This window comes from Candoia aspera, chromosome 7 (genome assembly GCF_035149785.1).
Source record: "Candoia aspera isolate rCanAsp1 chromosome 7, rCanAsp1.hap2, whole genome shotgun sequence".
Taxonomy (NCBI): Eukaryota; Metazoa; Chordata; class Lepidosauria; order Squamata; family Boidae; genus Candoia; species Candoia aspera.
In genome coordinates, this window is record NC_086159.1 from 81,911,066 (window position 1) to 81,938,998 (window position 27,933).

Genomic DNA, 27,933 nt, shown 5'->3' on the forward strand with positions numbered 1-27,933 from the left:
GCGCCCAGCCGGCCCAGACCGCGCCCTTCCCCCGCGCGAGCGCCGCGGGCTCGGCCAGGCTGCGAGGGCGTGCTCTTTCCGAGGGCGGCCCGGCGCCGGCCCCCAGCCCCGTCCCGCCCTCGGAGGCGGCGGCGGCGGCGGCGGCGGCGGCGGGCGGCATGGCGGCGCTGCGGGACTGCAAGGTGCGGCGGGGGCTGCGGCCGGGCGGGGGGCGCGGGGCTGCGGCCGGGCGGGGGCGAGGCTGCCCGCCGTTGCGGCGCCCGGGCCGCCGTGCCCGCTCAAGCCTCGGGGTGCGGGGGCCGGAAAGTCTCCAGCTGCCGCCGCCGCGCCCCCCCCCCCGCGCGCCTTCCGTGGCGGGAGCTGGTGGGGGGGCGAGGGCGCTTCGGGCTGCCCCGCTCGGCGCTTGGCCAGACCAGCGGGGGCTGCGCGGCTCGGAGGGGCTCCGGCCAGGGCCAGCCTGGGGCCCGGCAGAGGCGGGGCGGTCGCGGAGGGGCCGCCGGCAGGAACCGGGAGAGCCGCGTCCGAGTTCGGCCCCAGCCCGCGGCCGTCCGGGCTGACTTTGGGCCGGTCTGCCGCCCAACCCGCTGCGGAGCCCGCGGAGGGGGAAACGAGGGGCGGGAGCGACAGGCGCTGAACCGAAGAGGTGGGGTAACTCTAAGAAATAAAGTAACCGTTTCTGGACCACAGTGTGGAAATGGTTTGCTGGTGCAAATCATCACTTCAGGGATGTTCTTTTCCTGGTGGCCTCCCATCCTGTGCACAGGCTCTGTGCCTGGATAGGGCTGGCAGGGGCTACCCCCTGCCCAGCCAAGTGCAGGAAAGGCCCATGCGGTCAGTCCGAGGACCTTGCTGCTTCGTATCTTTGGCCCCAGGGCAAAGAGCTGCTGGGTTGACCGGGGGGGGGGGGCGGCAGAAGGGCCCCCCTCTGTCTTCCCCAGGTTGCATCCGAACTGAGGTCAGAGCAAGGCATGGAAATGCGGAATGGGGAGAGCCGGCCAGCTTGCCCTTCTTGGCGAGGGAGGCCTGCTGAGAGCCCCTTTTGCCAAGCATTTAACACCCCCCCCCCCCGCAGAACTGCACCAATCCGGTTGGGAGCAACTCCGGAGTGGGAGGTGTGAGATGAAAGAGGGGGGAGGTTGTGGAGCAGGTTGTCCATTACCTGCTTAACCAAAGAGTTTTAAAGTTCAGGACACTGTGTAATGAGTGCCTGAACTTTAAAACTGAAGGTTCAAGGAGTAATTTTGCAATAGTTTCGAAACTGTTTTTAAGACAAGCTGGGTCTTTCCAATTTGCCAGAATTACTTTGGAGTATCTGACTTTAGATTCCTGCTTGGACTGGGTAGCCTAAACAGAAGTTCATTGGGGGAAAGAGGGGCGAAGGACATCACATAGCTGTGGCCTCATTGCCTCCTGAGGTCACAATACCTGGTGGCACAAGATGCGTGTGGTGATGTCACGAGATGTGATGACGTCACAGCACAAAGGACGTTGATAGATGGCTCCTTCTGGCTCTACGATGCTGTATTTGTAGACATTGAAAATAGCATCCTGCCAGTGTCAGTAAGGCCCTTTGTTAGGAATCGGGCATTACTGGGGTGTGCAGAGGTGGAGGGTGATCTGAAAGGGAGTGGTCACCTTGCAGTGATATTCATTCCTGTGCCAGATTGGTGTTGGACAATACTTTGAGGGGGGATAGGGGATGGGGGTGCCTTCAAGCCAGTCTTTACTCCTGGAGACTCCATAGACCAGTGTTTCTCACCCTTGGCGACTTTAAGATGGGTAGACTTTAACTCCCAGAATTCCCACTCTAGGAGTTGAAGTCCACATACCTTAAAGCTGCTAAGGTTGAGAAACACTGCCATAGACATTTCTTGGCAAAGTTTTTGGAAGTGTCCAAAGTCACCCAAATGGTTTTCAGCCTCTGGCAGGACTAGAACTCAGCGTCTCCTGGTTTCTAGTCCAGTGCCTTTAACCAGTTTGGTCTAGTGGTTAAGGCAAAGGACTAGAAACCAGGAGGCTGTGAGTTCTAGTCCCACCTTAGGCATGGAAGCCAGCTGGGTGACCTTGGGCCAGTCATTCTCTCTCAGCCCAACCCACCTCACAGGGTTGTTGTTGTGGGGAAAAGAGGAAGAGGAAGGAGTGTTAGTTATGTTCCCTGCCTTGAGTTATTTGTAAAAATAATAAAGGCCAGATAGGAAATAAATAAATAAACCACTGCACCAAACGGGCTCTCTTTGAGGGGCGGGGGGCTGTTCAATTGATCGTAGCAGCAGCAGCAGGCCATGGGGCCAAAGGGGATGATGGATTGATTTACCAGCCATGTAAAAAATACGGTGACTTTCTCAATGTGAAAAGCTCAGCAAGACTGGGCTTTTTTAGTGCTTCGATGGGAGGCTATCAGGAGATCCCAGGCCTGTACTAATTGGAGAATCAAAAGAACATCCCAGAAGGGGGGAATGGCAAGGCCAAGAAAACAATGTGAAGTGAGCAGGAGTTGAGCTCAAATCAAAGAACACTATCTTTTTTTTACCTGCCATATCTTTTGAAAGGCCCAGCATTCCTGGTGAGAAATAGTAATACTGTGATGGTATGTGGGAAAGATCTTGGGAGACAGCCAAGGGACGCTGCCAAGGGATTAGGCAGATAAGAGAGGGCAGAGCCCGCAGCTGGATAGTGGGCAGGGCAAGAGGCTCAGAAGGGGCCCTCCCTCTTTTCTCAGGCTGGAAAGGAGACGGGGTGGGGTGCGGTGGGGGAATTCTACTTTCAGACTTGCGCGATTGATGTCAGCCTCATGGGGTAAACCAGGTAGGAATTGCAACCAGATGAGCTATTCTACTTTATTGTAAGGCTACGTTAACAGAATCTGGTAAATCTGAAAGTACAATTCCCTCGCTCCCACCGTCTCCCTTCCAGCTTGAGAACTTAGGGAGGGTCCCTCCTGAGCCTCTTGCCCCGCCCACTATCCAGCTGCGGGCTATGCCATCCCTTATCTGGCTGATCCCTTGGCAGCATCCCATGGCCTGTCTCCCAAGATCTTTCCCACGCACCATTACAAGTACTATTATAAAAAGCAATTATGTCTCTCTAGGCCCTCAAGGGAAGCCTCTCAACACCCTAGTTGGATAATAATGATGCATTCTGTCTGAGGACATATTCTCACAAGGCTAAGAGCCAGGGGCATTCGCAGGGGTGTTGAAGAAGAAGCAGAGAGGGTCGCTGTGACCTCGTGATCAAAGCCCTGTCTCTTTTTTACATGCTTTGATGCAGTCGCAGCTGCCATTCTTTGACACATCCAAGAGGACATCCCAAAACATACCATATTTTGTGTGTCAGGATCTTTGATTGCATTTCAGCTGTCTTGTCTACATTCTGTTCCCCCTGTAGAACAATTTTCCAGAAGTAGCAAATAATGAGCCAAATATAAGCCATATCCAAAAGTTAGTATTATATTTTAATCCATTGAAGGTAATGAAGAAATGCAACATTTATCAGAGTTGCATAGATTTTAAGCCCCCTTTTAAAAAAAGACAGCGGCATAAACAACGACTTCGATTTAAAAAGTATCCGTCCCTCTTGTGGCTTCTGAATTTTGCACCTCTGCTCCTGACAGTTTTCCATTTTGCATCTTTTCCAGGCGTGGCAGGATGTGGGACTTTCCCTTTCAACCACAAATAATGAGGCTTGTAAAATGTTTGATGCTGCGTTGACTCAGGTGGGAATGAGGAAAAGAGGCTGATGGGCATAAAAATTCTCATTGCTGACGGTCAGTTGCAGAAATCGTGACGAGGGGAGGAGGAAGAGGAAAAATTGCAGTTTTATGGTACCATAAAGGCAACCAAGTTGATTTTGGTTATAGTTTTTGCAAACTCAGCGCACCTCATAGATGGCAGAGGCAGGTACAAGGGGGGCTGTCAGGATGCCCACTTCTTCTCTCCCCCCCCCAAATTAGATGCACAAACTGGTATCCTGAGTACAATTCTATCTAGAATCTGGGAGGGGGTGAATTGTAAATGGGTAGAAAATGTGAAGTATCCCTATAATAATTCTCTTTATTGGTGGCCGCACACCGAAGGAACACAAACCAGACAGATCTGGGCAATATTCCAAACTGGGGGACTTTTTTCAAGGACATGCTATGGCTGGCCAGAAGGCAGCCATTCTTGAACAAACAAACTTATCACAGTCAGTTTGCACTGCGGTACAAGACGGCTAAAGTACAATTCATTCAGAAGGGCCTGAAGGGGGAGAAAGGTTTCACAGACCCTTCTTTCACGCTTAGATTTCTTGAGCATCATAAAACATCATGCATATTTGTTAATCTCCAAGGCGTCACAAAATACTAAGATCATAGCTATTTCTTGGCAAACTCAAAAAAGCTTGTGACATCTTTAAGACAAATGGATTTCTGTGCTGGGAGCTTTGGCAAATTAGAGTCCCCTCTGAGAAGAGGCCATTTCATGGGTCAGGTGCAAATTCCTGTACATGTTGAACAAAATCAAACTGAATAAATGCACACTGAACTTTAACGTGCATTTTGCAGTGAAATCCTGGAAGCCAGTTCTCAAAAGCAAAGTTTATAATTTATCATAATTCTCGTGGCGTGGTTGGAAGGCCTTAATGTTGCTGGAATAGCTTTGTGAACGCAATTCAGAGACCACACTTCCAGGCTGATGACTGGAGCAACAGAAGCCAAGCGAAGTCCACCAGTAATTTTTTTTTAATATGAATAAGAAATAAGGAAGTGACCTTAAGAATATTTTGTTGGATAGCCAGGTTTGGAAGAAGTTGCTTTTTAGTGAAAGTTAATGTCCTGGGAAACTTCCAGAGGAGGCCCTCTGGATTCTTAACCCACACGGTTCTTTTCATTGTTTCAGTATGTCACTTGGACGAACGATCAGAGTCTTGGGGGCCTCGAAGGAACCTTCTCAAAACTACATGCTGCAGATCCTAACTTTGGTAAGCAGGCCTTCAGACATGGAATTCCCTAGAATTCTGGGGAAAAGGAATAGTGGGGGGGCTCCTCTCTTGAATTCCAGAACTTCAATATAAGATGGAGCAGGACCACAGGAAGAGACCTGGGGAAATGGGTGTGAAGGTCTGGGACAGCTTTTCCAATCTAGCAGCCGAAGTAAACTCAGTGTGGGAAAGGTTGCCCCTCCCCGCTGCTCCTTAACCTTACTTTTTTTCACATACTTATTTGGGAGTAGGTCCTAGCTGACACACCTCGAATTGCACACCAAATGGCCTTAGCATGGCATCCCTCAACCTGGTTCTGCGAAGAGGTTTCAGCTTCTTCCTGACTCTTGGCTAGTCATACTGGGGATAAAGAGGGCCGGAGAACAAAATGTTTTGAAATTTTCAGGTCGGGAAAAACTGCTCTGTCTAAGGTGCCTCCTTGCAAACCAAAGATTTCATTTGGACCCTTGTTTGCTGTCTTTATGCAATTCTAAACTGGGGCAAAACTCACCAGTCGGGGTGTAAATGATAGTTTGGTTGATGATTGCAGTAAGAGTGGCATGTGATGGAAGGAAAGCAGATTTCCTTCCCCAAATAGCATGAACTGCTTGCTTTTATTTTTGAGCTAGCTGAGGGATACAGTAATGATTGAGAAAGCTTGTGGTGTGGCTTCAGGAATCGGTTGAGGGCAACTGTGACTTACTTTAAAAAATTTTGAAGCTATATTTTGCTATGACCGTTTGTTGGGGATCGGACGAATAGGCTCCTGAAAAAAATGCAGCAGCCGCAACCAGTAAAACACGCCCTCTTTTATGCACACTTTTTCCAGACCTGCTCGGTCATTGCAAATTAGTGGTAACTGGAGAGAAGCGACTGGCCTGGGAATGGTCTGAGAGTGGGTTCAAATGAAGTAAACAATGTATTGTATTTATTTCAGCTGGATGGGAAATGAATTGGATGGCTTGTCATAACAAGGAAAACACTCACCCACTGTGGTGTAGCAAGCTGAGGACTTTCCGTCGCTCCGCAGGAATTCTAATTCTAATTCACAGGGTGACAGAGATGCAGGAATTCACCTAACTGACAGAAAAGCCAGTGGAGTAATTTAGGAATATCTGTATTGCTAGAACCTGGGGGGTCAGGCTGATTAAAGGAGTAAGAAGAACGCAGGCCAGCTTAACTAAGTTCACGTTTCAGTTTGACTGTTTATGATACAGAACCTCACCTGCATTATTACACAGCTCACAAGCTTTTGTTAGGAACTGGAGAGCCACAGATCACCTTGAAAAATACTCCTTGAAAAAGTATTTTTGTTACCACATCAACCGTTTCATCTTCACAGTTGCTTTCTTGTCGTCTTCATCATAATGGTGGTGTGGCGATGAAGGTGCTGGACTAGGGGAGACCCAGGGAGGCCCAGCCTCTGGTCCATCCTCATACATGTAACATCCCAGGGGGACCTTGGGTCAGTCCCCGCCTCTCAGCTCAGGGTTACCTCCCAGGGCAGTGGTGGCAGGGAAGAAAATGGGGCAAGGAGCGCTGGGCACACTGTCCGGAGTGTCTCCTCCTTTCTTCCCCCCTCCCTCCCGTTTTATGTCCTATAAAAGTTTACAATATAATACGCAAATGTGTTATGTAGCACAGCAGGGTTTTTTTTCTTAACCCTAGCCTAAAGCTTTTAATTCTGTAAAAATATGGTGGGTTGGTTGGTTGGTTGGTGGGTTGCCTGCTAGCCTGCCCACAGGCTTGAAACAACCTTTGGACTTCACTTGCAGTCATGGGCCATGCGATTGCCAATGGCTTGGTCCTGGTTGGCACTGGCAGTTCGGTGCGGCTGGACAGGAAACTGGATGATGCCATCAAGAAAATGGTGTCGCTCTCACACTCCCAGCCATTGACCAAGCGGGAGAAAATGCACGTCTCTGCCCTGGAGCTCTTCGCTCACGGGTAAGTCAGTGCACGGTTTTGCCTTTGCAGTCTCATCTAGGCCTGTTGACGTCTGTAGAACGAGGAGCTTCTCTCGGAGATCTCTCTTGCAAAATGCAAAAACTGTCTCGTCGCTTCCCCTTCTCTTTGGGGTTTTCGTACTTCACTGATGTTTTCCCCTTGCCAGATAATAGGTCTGACCTGTGGTTTTGAATGTGAACAAAAACATCTCCGGAAGAATGAGCTACCCCATCTTTCTCTTAATTTTACCACTACTTGAAAAGGTCTTGGTTGTCTCCCTTGCAATTCCCCTTCAGGCTTTAAGGTTCCCTTATCTGGAGGCAGGAAGAGTTGACTTGGCCTTATCTGGCTTCTCATTCCGACCAAGCGAACATGGGTCGGGCAGTTGCTCCAGATGGCATGTGAGCTGTGCAAAAATGGGCAAGCTGGCAGTGTTCTGAAGTTCAGCTCCCTCTCCAGCAAAGCCAATTTGGGGAGTTCAGAGTTAACAGGTAGTCCTTGCTTAATGGCTTGCTTATTTAGCGACAGTTTGGACTTATGACAGCGCTGGGAAAACCGACTTAACGACTGGTCCTCACACTTATGACCGTCGCAGCGTCCCTGAGGTTGCGTGATCGTGATTTGGGTGCTTGGCAACTGGTTTGCATTTACAACCATTGCAATATCCCATGGTCACGTGATCACCATTTTTGACCTTCCCAGCTGGCTTCCAGCAAGCAAAATCAATGGGGAATCATGTGGTTTGCTTCACAACCATGTGATTTGCTTAACAACCACCACAAAAATGGTCCTAAAATTGGATCAGATTTGCTTAATGACCACATCACTTAGTGGCTGAAATTCCAGTCCCAATTGTGGTTGTTGAGCCAGGATTACCTGTAATAGCATCTCTCTCCTTCCCAAATGGTAGCAGTGGATCATTATGATAATAAGGCATCCCTATTCACATTATTGACAGCAAAATATGCTCACAAAAGTTGCTGGCCTCCAGAGATGCAGAAAAGATTTTGAATTTGAACCATTTTGGATTCAGAATGTCCTGCTTTAAGCTTGAAGCAGGTTCTTTCAGTCAGTTGAGTTTCCAGGACACTACGGAGTGTTTTGAACTCAAGCTAGGGCTGTTTCAAGATTGGAACACTTTCAAAGTGATAAAACAGCATGTTTCACGCTCAAACCAGCAGATCTGCATGCAAAAGTTGGGCATTTTGAATTTGAAATATTTCAGTTTTGTAATGTTTCATACACTCTTCCTGGCCTGTAAAAGCAAAAGAAGCTTTTTATTGTCCTTTTGTTAAAATTATGTTTTAATTGCATTTGGAGGATAGTTACAGGAAGCGAGAATGACTACTTACGACCTTGCACGAACACTAATTTGTGAAGTTTTCTCCTGTGCAGGCAGATTGTTAGAGCCTGTGACACGTGGGAACAAATCCTACAGAGCAATCCAACTGACATGCTGGCCCTAAAATTTGCCCATGATGGTTATTTTTATTTGGGAAGCCAGACTCAAATGAGAGATTCAATTGCCCGGGTTTATCCTCATTGGACCCCAGATATTCCGCTTAGTAGGTAAGGCAATTTTGCTTCTAATGTGTTCTCAGGTTTAAAAAAATAGTTAATGCTGAAATAAATCCCACTTCTTAATCAACGACTGCAAAAGCGAATCAGTACAATTCAGTTTTAGAGCCAAAAGGCTATTCTTGTTCCATGTTTTCCCAAAGCTATTGTTTTTCTTCAAGTGTAGCACACAAACGAATTATTCCAGTGCAAAAGGGTTTCTATTCACAGTTCAAACCCTGCTGCTCTTCTATTTTCCCTCCTCCCCGTTTTCATGTTTCTCTCCCCCATCCTCGGACATTAGTACAAGCCCCAATGATGCTGCACGCATCATGACATCACAACAACACAACACCACCACTTGCACTGTGTGGTCGTTGCACAAGGGATACAAGTTGTAACATTTACACAATGACTTTATGGCTCCCCAAAAATGCCCTTCAAAATATTCTAGCTTTCCCTCCCTACCGCTTTGTGTGTGTGTGTGTGTGTGTGTGTGTTCACCACCACAATGAAAGATGGAAGAATTGGGGAGAAAAGCTGAGAGTGAATGGAATGAACCAGGATTCCATTAGGAAAGTTGTGATGAGACAGGAAATGTTCAGAAAGGAGCCCGTCTGCACAGCATTCTTGCTTGTTGAATGTACTGACTACGCTGAATTGACCCTGTCCGCACAGGACATGGGCCCACAAGCTAACTAAATGGCCCAGGTTCACACAGTTTGCTGAAGCACAAAGAGAACCAACTGAGTGTTAAAACTAACCAAAGTTAGCATATTGTGCAACTGCCGAACTTGACCTGGTTTGGGAATTCAGGATGTGAGACTAGGCTGAAGCTGCCATTACCTAAAGATGGAGCAGACACCTACGCAGAGAGGACAAAAGCCAGGAATAATCTTGTCTGAAAGATCCCTTCAGGGAGGTAGATAAGAAGGAAGCAAACAAAGGGAAAATGTCACCTGAACCAGACGAAGGAAGTTGGGCCTGAGCACATGGAAACCCCCGCCCCAATCCCATCAACAGCTTCCACACTTGTGAAGCTGGACTTTTGGGGATAAAAGGGGTCCCAACGCCCGCCCACTCCTTGAGTCGCCTTTGGACCCAGACTTGGCGGCTGCCGTCCCTCTGGCTAGCGCCTGGCAGCCTGGCTGAGAAGGACGTGGGTAAGTGTGGATGAGTGTGCGTGTGCGAAAGAGCAAAGGTACACTGCAACCAGTAAAGTTTTGCTGTTCCTTTAGACTCACTGGGTCTCCGTGTATTCCAAAGAGCCTGCTGTGCCTCAGTGTTCGGTTGGAGGTGATCTGTGCGTGTCCCGGATGACTTCCTGGCCGTTGACCAGGGCTGCGGGTCTTGCCTGCTCAAGCCGCACCTCTCTGGAAAACCCAGGCAGGAAGCCAGGGGGCTGACAAGGTCCGCCTGCCTCAGCAGGCTGTGAGCGTGTGAGTGAGTGACCATGAGCCGAACCTGGGAGCTTGTGTGTGTGACAAGGGACTTCCAGACTGAAACCGGATTGGCCTTGCCTGGGAGCTGCAGGTCGGAAGCGTGGCTTAAGGAGGCATGTAGAGGCGTTGCTGATTAACCTCTCGGACTCTGAAAATTTTCCCTTTCTCGTTTAGCTACATTAAAGGCATGTATGCCTTTGGATTGGTCGAAACCAATTTCTTTGACCGCGCTGAGAAGCTGGCCTACGAGGTAATTCAAGCAGCAGCAGCAGCAGACCGGTGCCAGGGAGGAACCTCGCCCTTCATTTTGGAGTGGAAATTTTGAGTGGGGGGGAAATGGTCAGAAGGAACCTGGAAGCACCTCTCTGGGTCACGAATTTTATCTATCTATCTATCTATCTATCTATCTATCTATCTATCTATCTATCTATGTATGTATGTATGTATGTATGTATGTATGTATGTATGTATGTATGTATGTTATTCCCGCCCATCTCCTCCCGTCGGGGGACTCTGGGCAGTTATTCAAAGGCTTCCATGAGCTGCCACTCCCTTCATCCAGTGCAGAGAAAGTTTCTGCCTTTGAATAAAATTTGTTGGGAGAGGCACCACCAGACTCCTCCTGATTTTTAGCTCCTCCCATGCTATGTGAGAGTGGCTCTTTGGGGGCAGATTTGGCCATGTAGGGCAATGTTAATTTCCTAAGAGCTCAAGAGGGGATTCCTTTGCAGTGTCCAAAACGTTGGGGCTCCCCAGATTTTTGCTCCCAGGAAAAAGGGGCCAGCGGAGGAGGAGGAACTGATGCTCTTTATGCGGATCCACGGCCAAAGGGCTGTCTGAGCATTCTGTTTTCTCATTTAATGGAAGCATTTCACCCTCCTCACAAACATCTACTAGAGCATTTACAGCAGTGTTTCTCAACCTTGGCAGCTTGAAGGTGGTGGGCTTCAACTCCCAGAATTCCCCAGCCAGCTGGGGAATTCTGGGCGTTGAAGCCCACCCACCTTCAAGCTGCCAAGGTTGAGAAACACTGATTTACAGTAATATTTTGATCCCAGTGGGATAGACAGAGAGAAACTTCCTAACAACTGACCAAGTGGAAGAAGGATGGGATTAATGCCTTGATGACTCTTCTTTTTTCTCATTTGAGTTTCTGCTGCTGGGTCCAAACTTAATTTCCGTTGTTCTCCCTGGAGGAAGATGGTTCCTCAGATTGCACATGGGACATGGGCATGGTTGGACCTCCGTTGAGCTGACCCAAACTCATCTTGGTCTCTTCATCAGTGACGTTCTTCTGTAGTCTCCAGCTGCATCTTCTCCAGGAACCCTGAAGAAGTCTTTCCTTCTCATCTTGTTGGCAGTATATTAGCTAGCCTTGTGTAAAGGGACGCAGAGAAGATCCTTGTCATAGAGAAGGAATGAGCAAAGCGTTAAGGCAGGACTTGCAAAAAACGTTACTCCGTCATGAGAAAGAGGGAAGTGTGAGGAAGAAACAGAGAAGAACCTCACCTTAATTTTGTTAGGAGATGCGACAGAAGGAAACTCAGATGGCTTTCAAGATTGATGTCAGCCCTTTGAGGTAGTTCAGGTCAAGAAACGTGCACAACAAGGATTCAAGCAATGCCCTTTATTGTAGTAAAGTCAAGTAACAGAACCTTGATACCCTGGCCCAGTTTTACTCTGCCCCATCTTACACTCAATGAAATCTAGACGGGGTTCTTGGGAATTTCTCATGCTTCTGTCTTTCTCAGGACTTGTGATCTTTTCTGCAAGTCTCCCCCTTGACGGTTTGCTCCTTCCTTCCTCATTGCCCCCAAACCCAGGCCTACCATCCTTTACACCTTGCTTTCTTTAACCTGGGTTTGGATTTCCCCACATCACTCAAGGAAGTCTAGCCAAGTGTCATGAAGCTTTCCTCGTAATGCAACAGCAACTTAGCTAAAATGCGCTTTTTCCTTTTCCCTTCGTTCTTCGTTTAGGCTTTAGCCATCAATCAGAGAGACGCGTGGTCCATCCATGCTTTGGCTCATGTGAATGAAATGAAGGCGGATCTGAGGAGCGGGCTGGCATTCATGAAGCAGACGGAAAACAACTGGAAGGTAGCCCCCTGCTCATTTGGCCTTTCTGAAGGGGCCGCCAGCTTCCTCTTACCCTGAAGGGTTGGTGGCACTTTTTGGCACATGTCACATTAGGCAGCACTAGTGGGTCCTTACAGGGAGCCTGCATGGTGGTCAAAAAAGTCAAGATGGCAACTGAAGCTTTGTTCCTTCTCTACATGCACCATCTGTGGTGCCTTTTGGAGAGCTGTTTCAGTGAAGTTGCAGGTTTTGAGTGCTCTCATCAATATCCTAGATTTTTGTTGCCCTTTAGGTATTTCATTTATTATTTGGTGCGTGATCAGTTTTGCTGTCCCTGGATATTTAGCAGGAGAAAGATTAGGAGACCAAAATAAGCGAGGAAATGAAACGGCCGAAGTTGGGTGATCCGGCAGGGTAGCAGCTAGAGGGTGTGTTGTGAGTGAGAGAATTCTCCATTCAGATCTTGTCCCTGTATCAAACGTGGCAGGTCTTGGCCAAATCACTGCTTGCTTAACGCCATCCTTCAGGAATATAGAAGTTTAAATACTGGTCTGTCTTAGCAGACTATTCTAAGAATGAATATTGCAACAGGCACCCACGGCATCAGGAGAGGGATGGGGGGAATGTTTCACATCTGGGACATCAGCATACAAGACCAAGCTCTTCAGTGTTGAGTTGATCATCCTGGCATTTCTCTGAGGATAATTTCCAATAATGTGGTTCTGGAGGATCCTTCCCTTCTGGTTGCACCAGGATAAGTTTATGGTGATCCTTCTCTCTCCATTCCAGGACAGTGATATGCTTGCTTGCCACAATTACTGGCACTGGGCTTTATATTTTATTGAAAAGGTAAGTCGATTTTTCTGCCCCTGTATATCCTTTCAGAAGGGGTCAACTGCATATGGAAAGGGGAGAGCTGGCGTAGTCTCAAAGTGGTAGAAACAGAACAGGGTGCAAAACAACTGGTTTGGTGCTGGTTTGGTGTTTCTAGTGGGACCTGTTGCACACCAGCGGCTCGGTCCTGAAACTGCTGGTGGTGGCAGTGATTTCAGCAGTGACAGTGCAAGGAAGTCTCACACCAGCGGGGGGCTGAGCGGAGGAAACCTTCACGTGGCCAGAAATGTGGGGTTTGGAATTCATTGCTTGTTGGGCTCTTCATACGCTCCAGTTTCTTTTGGATCACAGTGCACAGTAATGACAAATATGACAACAGATTTCCAGGGCTAGAATCTGGGATAGGAGAATTCTGATGACTCCTCCTCCTCCACCATCATTCTCCTTCTCCTTCTCCTCCTCCCCTCCACCATCAGTTCTCCTTCTCCTCCTCCTCCTCCACCATCATTTCTCCTTCTCCTTCTCCACCATCATTTCTCCTCCTCCTCCTTCTCCTTTTCCTTCTCCACCATCATTTCTCCTCCTTCTCCTTGTCCTTCTCCACCATCATTTCTCCTTCTCCTTCTCCTCCACCATCATTCTCCTTCTCCTCCTTCTCTCACCATCATTTCTCTCCTTCTCCTCCTTCTCCACCATCATTTCTCCTTCTCCTTCTCCTTCTCCTCCACCATCATTTCTCCTTCTCCTTCTCCTCCTTCTCCACCATCATTTCTCCTTCTCCTCCTTCTCCTCCTCCTCACCATCATTTCTCCTCCTCCTCCTTCTCCTTTTCCTTCTCCACCATCATTTCTCCTCCTTCTCCTTGTCCTTCTCCACCATCATTTTCTCCTTCTCCTTCTCCTTCACCATCATTTCTCCTTCTCCCCCTTCTCCACCATCATTTCTCCTTCTCCTTCTCCTCCTTCTCCTCCTTCTCCACCATCATTTCTCCTTCGCCTTCTCCTTCTCCACCATCATTTCTCCTTCTCCTTCTCCTCTCCTCCACCATCATTTCTCCTTCTCCTTCTTCTCCACCATCATTTCTCCTTCTCCTTCTCCTCCTTCTCCTCATTCTCCACCATCATTTCTCCTTCTCCTTCTCCTCCTCCTCCTCCTTCTCCACCATCATTTCTCCTTCTCCTCCTCCTCCTTCTCTACCATCATTTCTCCTTCTCCTTCTCCTCCTTCTCCACCATCATTTCTCCTTCTCCCCTTCTCCACCATCATTTCTCCTTCTCCTTCTCCTCCTTCTCCTCCTTCTCCACCATCATTTCTCCTTCGCCTTCTCCTTCTCCACCATCATTTCTCCTTCTCCTTCTCCTCCTCCTCCACCATCATTTCTCCTTCTCCTTCTTCTCCACCGATCATTTCTCCTTCTCCTTCTCCTCCTTCTCCTCATTCTCCACCATCATTTCTCCTTCTCCTTCTCCTCCTCCTCCTCCTTCTCCACCATCATTTCTCCTTCTCCTCCTCCTCCTTCTCTACCATCATTTCTCCTTCTCCTTCTCCTCCTCCTCCACCATCATTTCTCCTTCTCCTTCTTCTCCACCATCATTTCTCCTTCTCCTTCTCCTCCTTCTCCTCATTCTCCACCATCATTTCTCTTCTCCTTCTCCTCCTCCTTCTCCACCATCATTTCTCCTTCTCTCCTCCTCCTTCTCTACATCATTTCTCCTTCTCCTTCTCCTCCTTCTCCACCATCATTTCTCCTTCTCCTCTCTTCTCCTCCTTCTCCACCATCATTTCTCCTTCTCCTCCTCTCCTCCTTCTCAACCATCATTTCTCCTTCTCCTTCTCCTTCTCCTTCTCCTTCTCCTTCTCCACAATCATTTCTCCTTCTCCTCCTTCTCCTTCTCCTCAACCATCATTTCTCCTTTCTCCTTCTCCACATCATTTCTCTTCTCTTCTCCTTCTCCACAATCATTTCTCCTTCTCCTCCTCCTCCACCATCATTTCTCCTTCTCCTCCTCCTCCTCCACCATCATTTCTCCTCTCCTCCTCCTCCTCCACCATCATTTCTCCTTCTCCTCCTCCTCCTCCTCCTTTCCTTCTCCACCATCATTCTCCTCCTTCTCCTTGTCCTTCTCCACCATCATTTCTCCTTCTCCTTCTTCCTTCACCATCATTTCTCCTTCTCCTCCTTCTCCTCCTTCTCACCATCATTTCTCCTTCTCCTTCTCCTTCTCCTTCTCCACAATCATTTCTCCTTCTCCTCCTTCTCCTTCTCCTCAACCATCATTTCTCCTTTTCCTTCTCCACAATCATTTCTCCTTCTTCTCTTCTCCTTCTCCACAATCATTTCTCCTTCTCCTCCTCCTCCTCCTTCATTTCTCCTTCTCCTCCTCCTCCTCCTCCTCCTTTCCTTCTCCACCATCATTTCTCCTCTTCTCCTTGTCCTTCTCCACCATCATTTCTGCCTTCTCCTTCTCCTTCACCATCATTTCTCCTTCTCCTTCTCTCCTTCTCCTCCTTCTCCACCATCATTTCTCCTTCTCCTTCTCCTTCTCCTCCACCATCATTTCTCCTTCTCCTTCTCCTCCTTCTCCACCATCATTTCTCCTTCTCCTTCTCCTCCTTCTCCACCATCATTTCTCCTTCTCCTTCTCCTCCTCATTCTCCACCATCATTTCTCCTTCTCCTTCTCCTCCTTCTCCACCATCATTTCTTCTCTTCTTCTTTTCTCTTTCTGTCTTTTCTTCTTCTTTTCTTCTTTCTTTCTTCTTCTTCCCTTCTCCCCCTTCTCCACCATCATTTCTCCTTCTCCTTCTCCTCCTTCTCCTCCTTCTCCACCATCATTTCTCCTTCGCCTTCTCCTTCTCCACCATCATTTCTCCTTCTCCTTCTCCTCCTCCTCCACCATCATTTCTCCTTCTCCTTCTCCTCCTCCTTCTCCTCCTTCTCCACCATCATTTCTCCTTCTCCTCCTTCTCCTCCTTCTCAACCATCATTTCTCCTTCTCCTTCTCCTTCTCCTTCTCCTTCTCCTTCTCCTTCTCCACAATCATTTCTCCTTCTCCTCCTTCTCCTTCTCCTCAACCATCATTTCTCCTTTTCCTTCTCCACAATCATTTCTCCTTCTTCTCTTCTCCTTCTCCACAATCATTTCTCCTTCTCCTCCTCCTCCACCATCATTTCTCCTTCTCCTCCTCCTCCTCCACCATCATTTCTCCTTCTCCTTCTCCACCATCATTTCTCCTCCTCCTCCTCCTCCTCCTCCTCCTTTCCTTCTCCACCATCATTTCTCCTCCTTCTCCTTGTCCTTCTCCACCATCATTTCTCCTTCTCCTTCTCCTTCACCATCATTTCTCCTTCTCCTCCTTCTCCTCCTTCTCAACCATCGATTTCTCCTTCTCCTTCTCCTTCTCCTTCTCCACAATCATTTCTCCTTCTCCTCCTTCTCCTTCTCCTCAACCATCATTTCTCCTTTTCCTTCTCCACAATCATTTCTCCTTCTTCTCTTCTCCTTCTCCACAATCATTTCTCCTTCTCCTCCTTCTCCACCATCATTTCTCCTTCGCCTTCTCCTTCTCCACCATCATTTCTCCTTCTCCTTCTCCTCCTCCTCCACCATCATTTCTCCTTCTCCTTCTTCTCCACCATCATTTCTCCTTCTCCTTCTCCTCCTTCTCCTCATTCTCCACCATCATTTCTCCTTCTCCTTCTCCTCCTCCTCCTCCTCCTCCACCATCATTTCTCCTTCTCCCCCTTCTCCACCATCATTTCTCCTTCTCCTTCTCCTCCTTCTCCTCCTTCTCCACCATCATTTCTCCTTCGCCTTCTCCTTCTCCACCATCATTTCTCCTTCTCCTTCTCCTCCTCCTCCACCATCATTTCTCCTTCTCCTTCTCCTCCTCCTCCACCATCATTTCTTCCTTCTCCTCCTCCTCCACCATCATTTCTCCTTCTCCTTCTCCTCCTCCTCCTCCTTCTCCACCATCATTTCTCCTTCTCCTCCTCCTCCTTCTCTACCATCATTTCTCCTTCTCCTTCTCCTCCTTCTCCACCATCATTTCTCCTTCTCCTCCTCCTTCTCCTCCTTCTCCACCATCATTTCTCCTTCTCCTCCTTCTCCTCCTTCTCAACCATCATTTCTCCTTCTCCTTCTCCTTCTCCTTCTCCTTCTCCTTCTCCTTCTCCTTCTCCTTCTCCTTCTCCTTCTCCTTCTCCACAATCATTTCTCCTTCTCCTCCTTCTCCTTCTCCTCAACCATCATTTCTCCTTTTCCTTCTCCACAATCATTTCTCCTTCTTCTCTTCTCCTCCTCCACCATCATTTCTCCTTCTCCTCCTCCTCCACCATCATTTCTCCTTCTCCCCCTTCTCCACCATCATTTCTCCTTCTCCTTCTCCACCATCATTTCTCCTCCTCCTCCTCCTCCTCCTCCTCCTTTTCCTTCTCCACCATCATTTCTCCTCCTTCTCCTTGTCCTTCTCCACCATCATTTCTCCTTCTCCTTCTCCTTCACCATCATTTCTCCTTCTCCTCCACCATCATTTCTCCTTTTCCTTCTCCTCCTTCTCCTCCTTCTCCACCATCATTTCTCCTTCTCCTTCTCCTTCTCCTCCACCATCATTTCTCCTTCTCCTTCTCCTCCTCCTCCACCATCATTTCTCCTTCTCCTTCTCCTCCTTCTCCACCATCATTTCTCCTTCTCCTCCTCCTCCTTCTCTACCATCATTTCTCCTTCTCCTTCTCCTCCTCCTCCTCCTTCTCCACCATCATTTCTCCTTCTCCTCCTCCTTCTCCTCCTTCTCCACCATCATTTCTCCTTCTCCTCCTTCTCCTCCTTCTCAACCATCATTTCTCCTTCTCCTTCTCCTTCCTTCTCCTTCTCCTTCTCCTTCTCCTTCTCCTTCTCCTTCTCCTTCTCCTTCTCCTTCTCCACAATCATTTCTCCTTCTCCTCCTTCTCCTTCTCCTCAACCATCATTTCTCCTTTTCCTTCTCCACAATCATTTCTCCTTCTTCTCTTCTCCTCCTCCACCATCATTTCTCCTTCTCCTCCTCCTCCACCATCATTTCTCCTTCTCCCCCTTCTCCACCATCATTTCTCCTTCTCCTTCTCCACCATCATTTCTCCTCCTCCTCCTCCTCCTCCTCCTCCTTTTCCTTCTCCACCATCATTTCTCCTCCTTCTCCTTGTCCTTCTCCACCATCATTTCTCCTTCTCCTTCTCCTTCACCATCATTTCTCCTTCTCCTCCACCATCATTTCTCCTTTTCCTTCTCCTCCTTCTCCTCCTTCTCCACCATCATTTCTCCTTCTCCTTCTCCTTCTCCTCCACCATCATTTCTCCTTCTCCTTCTCCTCCTTCTCCACCATCATTTCTCCTTCTCCTTCTCCTCCTTCTCCTCATTCTCCACCATCATTTCTCCTTCTCCTTCTCCTCCTCCTCCTCCTTCTCCACCATCATTTCTCCTTCTCCTTCTCTTCCTTCTCCACCATCATTTCTCCTTCTCCTTCTCCTCCTTCTCCACCATCATTTCTCCTCCTTCTCCTTGTCCTTCTCCACCATCATTTCTCCTTCTCCTTCTCCTTCACCATCATTTCTCCTTCTCCTCCACCATCATTTCTCCTTTTCCTTCTCCTCCTTCTCCTCCTTCTCCACCATCATTTCTCCTTCTCTCCTTCTCCTTCTCCTCCACCATCATTTCTCCTTCTCCTTCTCCTCCTTCTCCACCATCATTTCTCCTTCTCCTTCTCCTCCTTCTCCTCATTCTCCACCATCATTTCTCCTTCTCCTTCTCCTCCTCCTCCTCCTTCTCCACCATCATTTCTCCTTCTCCTTCTCCTCCTTCTCCACCATCATTTCTCCTTCTCCTTCTCCTCCTTCTCCACCATCATTTCTCCTTCTCCTTCTCCTCCTTCTCTTCTCCTTCTCAACCATCATTTCTCATTTTCTTCTCCTTCTCCACCATCATTTCTCCTTCTCCTCCTCCTTCTCCTCCTTCTCCACCATCATTTCTCCTTCTCCTCCTTCTCCTTCTCCTTCTCCTCAACCATCATTTCTCCTTTTCCTTCTCCACAATCATTTCTCCTTCTTCTCTTCTCCTTCTCCACAATCATTTCTCCTTCTCCTCCTTCTCAACCATCATTTCTCCTTCTCCTTCCCCTTTCCCTTACTATTATTGGTAATCTACAGTTAGATTCACAGTCTAAGACTGATAAAAACTTAATAATTCACGTCCTAACCAAGGACCTAAGAATTATTAAGGTAGCATCTAAGAATATAGGCAGTTTCAAGCAAGCACGGTGGTTTTTGCAAAATTAGGATGTTCGGGTCTGATAAATTCAAAATGGTTATTGTTGTTCTGTGTGCAGGGTGACTACGAGGCTGCTTTGACAATTTATGATACCCATGTAAGTACAAGATTTCTTGCTGGCAAAGTTTAATCTTGTATTCTTACCTGTTGCATCTAAAACAGTAAATTCAGTTGCTGGTAAAATGATTACATTTAGGTATTAAATAAAGCTGGATCCGATGACCTGCATACCCCATGGAACTTGAGCGGGCCAGCATGATTATAGTGCTACTTTCTGTACCTTTCTGTAACTCACAGTGTTTTTGTTTTGGGTTTTTGGTAACACGTTTTGGTTTTGCTGCTCGTGGGAAGGGCATAGAACTGAGGTTGGCAGTTTTTTAGGGGACCCCTGGAGCTGCTGTGCCCTCCAGATGTGGTGCTACAGTTCCTAGAAACCCTCAACAATGATTGTGGAAATTGTGGTTCAGCAACATCTTGTTTGAGCATTGGGGGCCACAGAGAATCCCAAAGCCCAGCTTGGAGATTTCAGAGGTGCTTCAAGTGCGAAACGGAGTTGCCTTGAGCTGGAAGTGGGGAGTTTCACACTCACAGCAGAGCGGATTCAAGTGTAAAATACCCCAAAATGCTCAGAATTGCCCATTTGAATTAGCTGCTTCTGCTCAAAACCAGCTGTTTGGAAATCCAATTGGGATGTTTTCAAACTTGCAATGATATATAGTTAAAATGCTTTGCACGTCCCTGAGATCTATATTCTTTGACTTGGAAGGCAGCCATTTTTCCTTGGAGAAAGTGAGGACGTTGGTCCTCACTTTACCTTTTCCTCCCTTTTCCTCCCTTCCTCCCTTTCCCTTTTGAAAATAGCAGGGCTTCACGGCTTCCGATGGAAGCTCGACCCACTGGCCACGGAAGTGCTGGAGAGGAAGCCCCAGACTCTGCGCAAGTCTCAGCTAAAAACTTTTCCACTGTCTTCTCGCCTGTCGTAGGAGCCTCATGTTGCTCTCCATGTGCAGGGAAATCCAACTGATCTGAAGGGCTGGGATCCCCTGATAAGCCTGCGTAGCAGTGCAGCCACAGGCATGTTTGAAAAGTATTGCCCAGTGGTTATACCATTATTGTTGTTAATCACAAAAACTCTCCTGGGTCAAGCTTCATGTCCGGTAACTGCAAGGACACAGCCATTTTTTTGAAAGGTGGCTTGTTGTGGCTTCGTCCAGTTTGCATTTCTTCAAGTCCCCATTCTAGACTAAGGTTTCTTGGGGGTCTCCTCTCCAAGTATGGGCTAGATCTGGCCCCACTGAGCGTTTTCAAGACCAGCAGGCCACGGTTTCCTTCAGCAATGCAATTTACACAGACTGGGAAGCCCCATTAAACATCAAAATTGCGGTATTTCGGCTAGGTTAGTACAGAATTATTTAAAAATGGTTTTAACCTGATATATACGGGGGTCCTTCGTCTGCATTCAGAGCTCCTGAGTATGCAACAAGGGAGTTTCTCAGAGTTAAGGCACACTTCCCTCCACGCCAGGGCTACCAGCATTGTGTCACAGGTGACCATTATAGGGAGTTAATTGTTTATTTGGTTGTTTACTTATTAAATGGTGGCTCTGGAGTTAGAGATCTCTGTATCTCTTTGCTGCCATTTAGAGATAGTCCAGATTCAGCAGCTCAGCTCTGACTACTCCACCTTCCCGTCAATTGAGCCTGAGAAATGTGCAAGAGAAGAAGAAAAATCTGTAAAATTGAATTTTTATTTATTAAATTTGTGCACTGCCCGACACCCAGAGACTCTTGATTTAAAGGTGTTTTCTCTCTTCACTGAAATCCTCACTTGCGTAAAAGAAAATCCTTTCTTTTAAATAGGAATCATAGCCAGAAAGAAAACACAAGTAGGAATAAGGTTACAGGAAGAGGCAAAACTATCTTTATTCTGATGGTTCTGTTGAAGAACTTGAACAGTCCAAGAAAGTGATCTTTTTTCTCCCCAGGAAAAGAGCTCAGTCTAAACTCTGAATGGTTTTTGGTTCGCAGATTGCTCCCAGGTGCCAGCTGAGCGGGACCATGTTGGATATTGTTGACAATTGTTCCATGCTATTTAGGCTTGAATTAGAAGGTAACAACATTGGTTTTCATGCCTGTGTTATCTAGATGTCTTCCAGAAGAGACCACTTCCATTTCTGTTTTCAAACCCTCGCCTTCATCTTTACAACTTAAGATCATAGTTAGATTCCCTGTCAGACAAAAAGCTTTGTGCTGCTCGAAGGAATGTCTGGAGAACTGTCAGCTGGGTGTCCCATTGATGATTCGTGTTTAATTGGGCAAAAGTGAGCAGCTGATGAAGACTGATTTATTCTTCCCTTCCCTTCCCTTCCCTTCCCTTCCCTTCCCTTCCCTTCCCTTCCCTTCCCTGTCTCTCCTATCCTATCTGTCTAGTCTATTCTGATGCTGCTCAGCTCCATCAATAATTAACCTAGAAGCAACAGAATACAAAAATAACTACAAAATGGCAGTCCAACACCAAAGCAAACATAAACGTTGACATGAGCTTCAGACGTGCAGCTGGGATGGGGGAAAATAGTGGCTGTTGTTCTTTTCTGGGGGGCAAAACCTTGGCAACCCACGTTGGCCCAAAAGGAGGAGATGAAAATCCTCACTGCCACGTTGGCTGGGTGGGGAGATAGAGCAGGGTCTGTCTTTGGGGTAGGGAACATTTTTTCAGCCTGAGACTGCCTGGTTTAGAGCGAGCCCCCAGCTGAAGAAGGACCCAGAGTATATGGAAGCCACATCCCGTAACTGTCTGTCCTGCATTTGCCCCCAGAGAAGACCCCCTCTGCATTTCAGAGAAGGCTCCTCTTGGGCCTCTCACCTCTTTGCTAATGCGACAGACAGACAACAAACTGGCCTGCTACTGAAATTCAGGGGTACATTCTCCTCTTCCTCGGCCCACCTTGCTTTCTTACGAAATCCTCACCTTCGTAAAAGAAAATCCTTTCTTTAATGAAGATCCTAGCTGTAAGGAAAATCCAAATAGCAGTAAGATTACAGGAGGAGACTAAACGATCTTTCTTCTGATAGTTCAAAACCACCGGACTGCCGTGTTACCTTTGAGGAGATTTTGTGAGCAACCTGCAAGTATTGGTGGTGCATCTCTGCTTTGGATGGTGTCAGATGTTCACTGCCATTGCACAAAGCAGGCAAACCTCTGAAAGTCTGTTTATATTTATTTATTAGACAGAAGTGCCTGTTCTATAGAAATACAGGTGTTCAAATGGCTTGGATTTAAGGCCAGGTTCCATAAAAAGGAGGATAAGGGGGGAAAAAGGGCAAACACTATAGAATGTTTTTTCCCTATCCAAGGTTGGCAGGTCCAGCAGAAACTAATCTTAAGATTTCCCCCCATGCTTCCAATAAAGTATAGATGTGACATGCTTGTATATGTGTGTGCATATATGAAGCTGTGTATTTATTTGTTCCAGAGGGGCCACCTGTTAGAAAAGGTCAATCAGAGCAAAAACTTAATACCCGTTGAGCTAATAACTGCTCATTTAATTGCCTGTAAAATAAGGCACCTGATTTGTAAAATTAATCAGTCCTTATACATATTGGACATACCGTTTTCTGTTGCAACCAACTACTTTTACGAAGTCCACACACACTCTTGCAGAGGTCTCTGCTCTCAAAGGGATGTGGCTTTGATCACATATTTGCACACTGAGTTTTTTTGACAGCCCCACCACGGACCGCCCTGTACAAGGGCGTCTGCAGGGGGCAAGGGATGTTGTCATTGTGTCACCGCACAAACAACGTGGATTCATGCCATTTGCACCAGGCTAGTGATGCACATTATGTAATTCCCAGTGCTGTTCGATTTTTAGCAGATTGCTGTGCAGGCTGATGGTGGCTTATGATAAAATTAAAAGATGCAGTGCAGGTATACAAATCAACAGGCATTTATAGATCATGAGACGTGCAGGATCATAAGGCTTAAACAGCAGGATCTGCGCCGCGGAATCAATACATCTGCACAACGGTGTTGTGCGCTGCCCTTTTGCCGGATCTCTCGGTAGACAAGCACCACCCTTTTTACTCTCAGCTGCACTAATGGGTTTAAATAAGCATGCAGAGGGATCACTGCCAGAAAGGCTTGGTTTGTTTCGGAGCTCCAGAGGTTTAAAGCGAGTGCAGATGTTCAAAGCAAATGCTCCTTTGTTCCTAGGGGTTAAGGTGGGCGACAGATGGAAAGAAGTAAACCAGCTGACGAAGAAACACGCACAGGACCACATCCTCATCTTTAACGATGCTCATATTCTGATGGCCTCCTTGGGTGCTCAGGATCAAAACACGTCCAATGAGCTTCTGACCACTTTGCAGGACCTGGCCCGGTGAGTGACCCACAATCCTAACAACGGGCGCCCTTGTCCTACCTGCAAGGTTCTCTAGGGCTTCACGTGGGATGCTTCAGGTGAGCCCTGTTCATCAAGTCAGCAGAGGGGGCGTTTCGACTTTCCAGACTAGCTTGCAAATGTGGGTTGCTGTTCCCGTCCAGGAACCAACCAGGTTTACTGCTGAGCTTTTGGAGATCCACCCAGCTAAGCTGTCTGCTGTGATTCTAGCCAAGGGGTCAGTCCATAACAAAACTCTCAGGAGCAACTTTCCCTCTCAGATGGAAAACAACAAAAATCAGACTTGACCTTCAGAAAAGTTCACTCTTGGTTATTATTCCAGTTGTGCAGGTGATTGGATTGTCAGCTCTTCTCTCCAAATTGATATTTGTACTTTTATGAATGACTTCTCTTCTGGATTATTTTAAGTTTAAATTAAATTGATTACTTAAATACAATTACTTAGATACTCTTTAAATCAGGGTTTCTCAACCTTGGCAACTTGAAGATGTGTGGACTTCAGCTCCCAGAATTCCCCAGCCAGCCATGCTGGCTGGGGAATTCTGGGAGCTGAAGTTCACATGCCTTGAAGGTGTCAAGGCTGAGAAACGCTGGTCAATAACATGACCACTGCCATCCATAATGGTTAATCATTCATGACAATAGCATAAATAGAAAATCCCAGTTTATTCACTTCTGTTAAGGGATGGGTTGGCAAGGCTGAGAAGTTGCTTCTCAGTTTGTGCAGCTGCTTATAAGCTTGGAATGCTGCTGGTATCAAGCATGGTTGCCCATAAAAATATTAGTTCAGTCTTACTTTGCCAAACCAGATGAATGCAAGAGAATTAAGGCGATGAGATGGGGTCACTGAGAGAAGAAAAAGCCATTGGCAGCCTTCCAACAGCAGGGGCATCTGGGCACTTCTCTGCTCTGGGGTTCCTTTGGACTACCTGGCCTTGCAGTGTCAGCAGTAAATGGGTTAATCCAGTGCTATTAACTGCTTAATGTTACGTTGTCCCTTCTGTCCGGTTCTCTTGCCTAGGACTCCTAAGGAAGACCACGAGCTGAGCCTGGTTCCAAAATTGGGGCTGCCCCTTCTGCAAGCCTTTGTGGAGTTTGAGAAAGGACATTATGACAAGGCAGTGGAACTGCTGTATCCCATTCGATACCAGATTGTGGAAATAGGAGGGAGCAATGCCCAGGTGAGAGTAGAGCGGGGTTTTGCAGTTTTTTTTCATAAGTGTTTCGTTTGTTTATCCTGTTAGGGGCAGGGGACCTCGGGAAGGAATCTCTCTCTCTCTCTCTCTCTCTCTCTCTCTCTCTCTCTCTCTCTCTCTCTCTCTCTCTCTCTCTCACACACACACACACACACACACACACACACACACACACACACTATTGTCAAGAGTGGCTGAGGTGCACAATGAATCCATAGCTTAGCTTTGGAAACTCAATTAGGTAAGAACTAAGATGTCATTACAATGAAATGCCAGATGGGTTCCTTGACCTGGGTTCCAGGAGACTGCACCTCAAAGGCTGAGCCACATGCAGGATGGGAGACCTTCAGCTGGCTGGTGGGACTTGAACACCCAGTTTGTGATCTCCTTAAAACTTGTCTGGGGACTTAGGAGGACATTGGCTTGTTGCTCCTCTGTATCGTCAATTCAGAGTTTCCACCTTTGGCTTCAGCTTTCCCAGGAATCTTGCCCCTTCCCTGATTTCTTCCTTCTTTCACATAGGAATTGTGGATGCCAATCAACTCCTGCATGGGAAGGGTGTTCAGCCTTGGGGGCCCTCCTGCTTCCTTGTTTCTCAAATGTTGGTTTTGTGGAGGCTCCTGCCCAGAATTACCTCTGCATATTGATAATTGACCATTATTGATCGTTACATAGGTTTTTAAAGAAGAAAAAGAGGTGCTCATTTAGTATTTAAAGCAGAACTCAGGCTGATTATAAGCCGAAGCAGGGGTATCAGTGGGGGGAATCAAAAAGGTCAAGATGGTGGCCGCGACCATGTGATCATCACCTCTTTTTTGCCAGTACAATGGATATACAAAAAGGGGTGGGGCTTTGAGCACATGATCAGGGCCAACATCTTGACTTTTTCGACCATCCCCTGCAGATGCTCCCAGTCAAAGACTTTCTGTTTTGAGGACTGAGGATTTACCAGCCTGAGTAGCAAGCGTGTATGTAATTCAGCCTGAGCACCACATTCCACCTTGTAGTATTTCCTCAACCCACAGCGGCAGCCACTGATTGAAAACTGAAGGAACAGTATTGCCTATGTTTAATTCTGGAAAAGCCAGCACCCCTTTCCTTTCTAATTCCATGTTGGCTACTCACTCCATGGAAGTGGGCTGCAAACTTCCTTTGCATTTATACTTAATCAGTCCCAGCCTGCATTGTCTTGCCAGAAATGAATAATATCTACTCCTTTTCCCTCTCTTCCAGAGAGATATTTTTGCCCAGTTGCTGATTCATGCTGCTTTAAACAGTAAATCTAAAGCTAACCAAAAACTTGCTAGGTGAGTACAAAATGTACTAGATTCTGGACTTTACTTGGTTGAAAGATAGTGATGAACATAGAGGTGAATCATGGGTATAATCAGGAAGGAGGGAACATGCAGTTTTTGACTGTCTCATGGAGGAATTGCCCAGTTACCACCAGATACCAAGGAAGAAAATAATCTTTGGAGGGAAAGTGAACATCTGTTGTTATTATTTGGAAGAAAGCAGAGACTTTCCCTTTTATTTCAAACACCTACAGTTCATTGCAGACGCCCACGTTTATTGGAAATGTGCAGAGAATGATTATTACCCGTCTTCTGCTATGAACACACTTGCAGATCAGTTGTATCTGCCTGGAAGTGCAATATAAACTTTCAGTGTTTACAAAAAAGGGTGACAGCTGCCTTGAGTCCAGCTTGAGGCCTGGTGACTGCCTGGACACGTCTCGTTTTCTTGGCAGGAAGGCAGAAATATGTTGCCTTTTTCTCTCTATTTCGGGAAGTTTTTCTGATTTCTCAATCTAGTCCACAGATGTGGGATTTTCTGGTGGGACTAACCAGGTCTGATCCTGCTTAGCTTTTTCAGGGTTAACTACTTTGTAGCTCTACTCTAGGTTTTATTTAGTCTGGGTCGCTGACCTGTAATAAGGAATTGGATTTGATTAACCAAGATTAGTAGGTGCTGTCATTTATCAGTTCTTTCTGAAGGTATGAGAAGGTGATGTGGCTGAAAAATTAAAACGCGTTTTGAAAAGCTCTCCAACGATGGATACTTGTGTTGAACTCTGGTCACCATTGATAGGCTGAATTAGCAATATTTATCCCAATTGATTAGTTTCTTCATGGATTCAGAGTTGTAATGCACCTTAGATATCCTTTAGTCCAACCTCTTGCTTATCCAGGATCCACTACAGCATCTCTGACCGATGACTATCCAGTCTCTCCTTGAAGACCTCTCCAGCCAAGGAGAACTGACCACACTGTGCTATGGAACAGTGGAACAGCCTCCCTATGGAGGTGGTGGGTTCTAATGCCAAGGATGCTTTCATTGGTTTTCCTGCAAGGGGTTGGACTAGATCAGTTTCTCCACCTTAGCAACTTGAAGATGTGTGGACTTCAGCTGTGGAATTCTGGGGGTTGAAGTCCACACATCTTCAAATTGCAGAGGTTGAAAAACACTGGACTAGTTGACCTGTGTGATTCCTTCCAAGGGTATGATTCTGCGCCTACCCTCAGATGTCTGCACAGAAAGCTTACTTCCTTTAACATGACCATTCCAAGACTTATTTGAGAGATCTAGACAACGTTTTGGATTTTAAAGAGATCTTCGCTTCTGTTCAAGATAAAATGCTTCAAGAGTATTGTCCCTTTCTTCTTTAGATGCCTCCTTATAGAACGTGATGAACTCAGACCAAATTCGCCATTAACTGAACGACTGATGCGGAAAACAGTAGCTCTTCATGCCCTGGGATAAGCCCAACATTTTGTACAAGTTTCGAGCCAAGGAGATAGTTGGTGTCCAGACTTGCATAAATCCCAAACTAACACAGGTCTTAGGAAAGTAGTATTTTGGAGATTTACCCTTGCTTAATTTTGTCCTGTCTTGATCTTGTCCTACTTAGTTTATTGAATGAGGGCTGTTCCCGTGCTTCTCTACAGAAGCAAAATGCAGCCAGATAAAGAGGGTATCTGCTCATGTTCTGTTGGCAATGCTAATTTACAAATAATACTATTAAAAAGAATCAGTGGGGTACAATTAAATGCTTCTGGCCTGCAGAGCCATAAGCCAAACATTTGTTCAGAAAGCACAGATGTATTGCCTGTTAAATTCTGGATGTCAAATGTATAGATGCGCACAATCATTTTATGTAATAAATATGTCAATGAGAAGTACCATCAAAAGCTCTTCTGCTGTATTTTGAGATATATACAGTA

The 27,933-nt window shown here is 47.0% G+C and overlaps 2 protein-coding genes across 2 annotated transcripts in view; one reads left to right on the forward strand and one right to left on the reverse strand.

The window, feature by feature from the left end:
* CDPF1 (cysteine rich DPF motif domain containing 1) overlaps positions 1-27,933 on the reverse strand; it is a 271,203-nt gene that overhangs the window by 47,089 nt on the left and 196,181 nt on the right. The gene's annotated exons all lie outside the window — the stretch shown is intronic.
* On the forward strand, positions 74-27,900 carry TTC38 (tetratricopeptide repeat domain 38). The gene is made up of 14 exons (XM_063308342.1): positions 74-182; positions 3,635-3,712; positions 4,875-4,956; positions 6,732-6,903; positions 8,299-8,472; positions 10,077-10,152; positions 11,882-12,001; positions 12,770-12,829; positions 19,173-19,211; positions 21,142-21,223; positions 23,327-23,492; positions 24,535-24,694; positions 25,943-26,016; positions 27,379-27,900. Exons 1-14 carry the CDS (start codon positions 159-161, stop codon positions 27,470-27,472), a joined length of 1,401 nt encoding a protein of 466 aa, XP_063164412.1. The 5' UTR covers positions 74-158; the 3' UTR covers positions 27,473-27,900.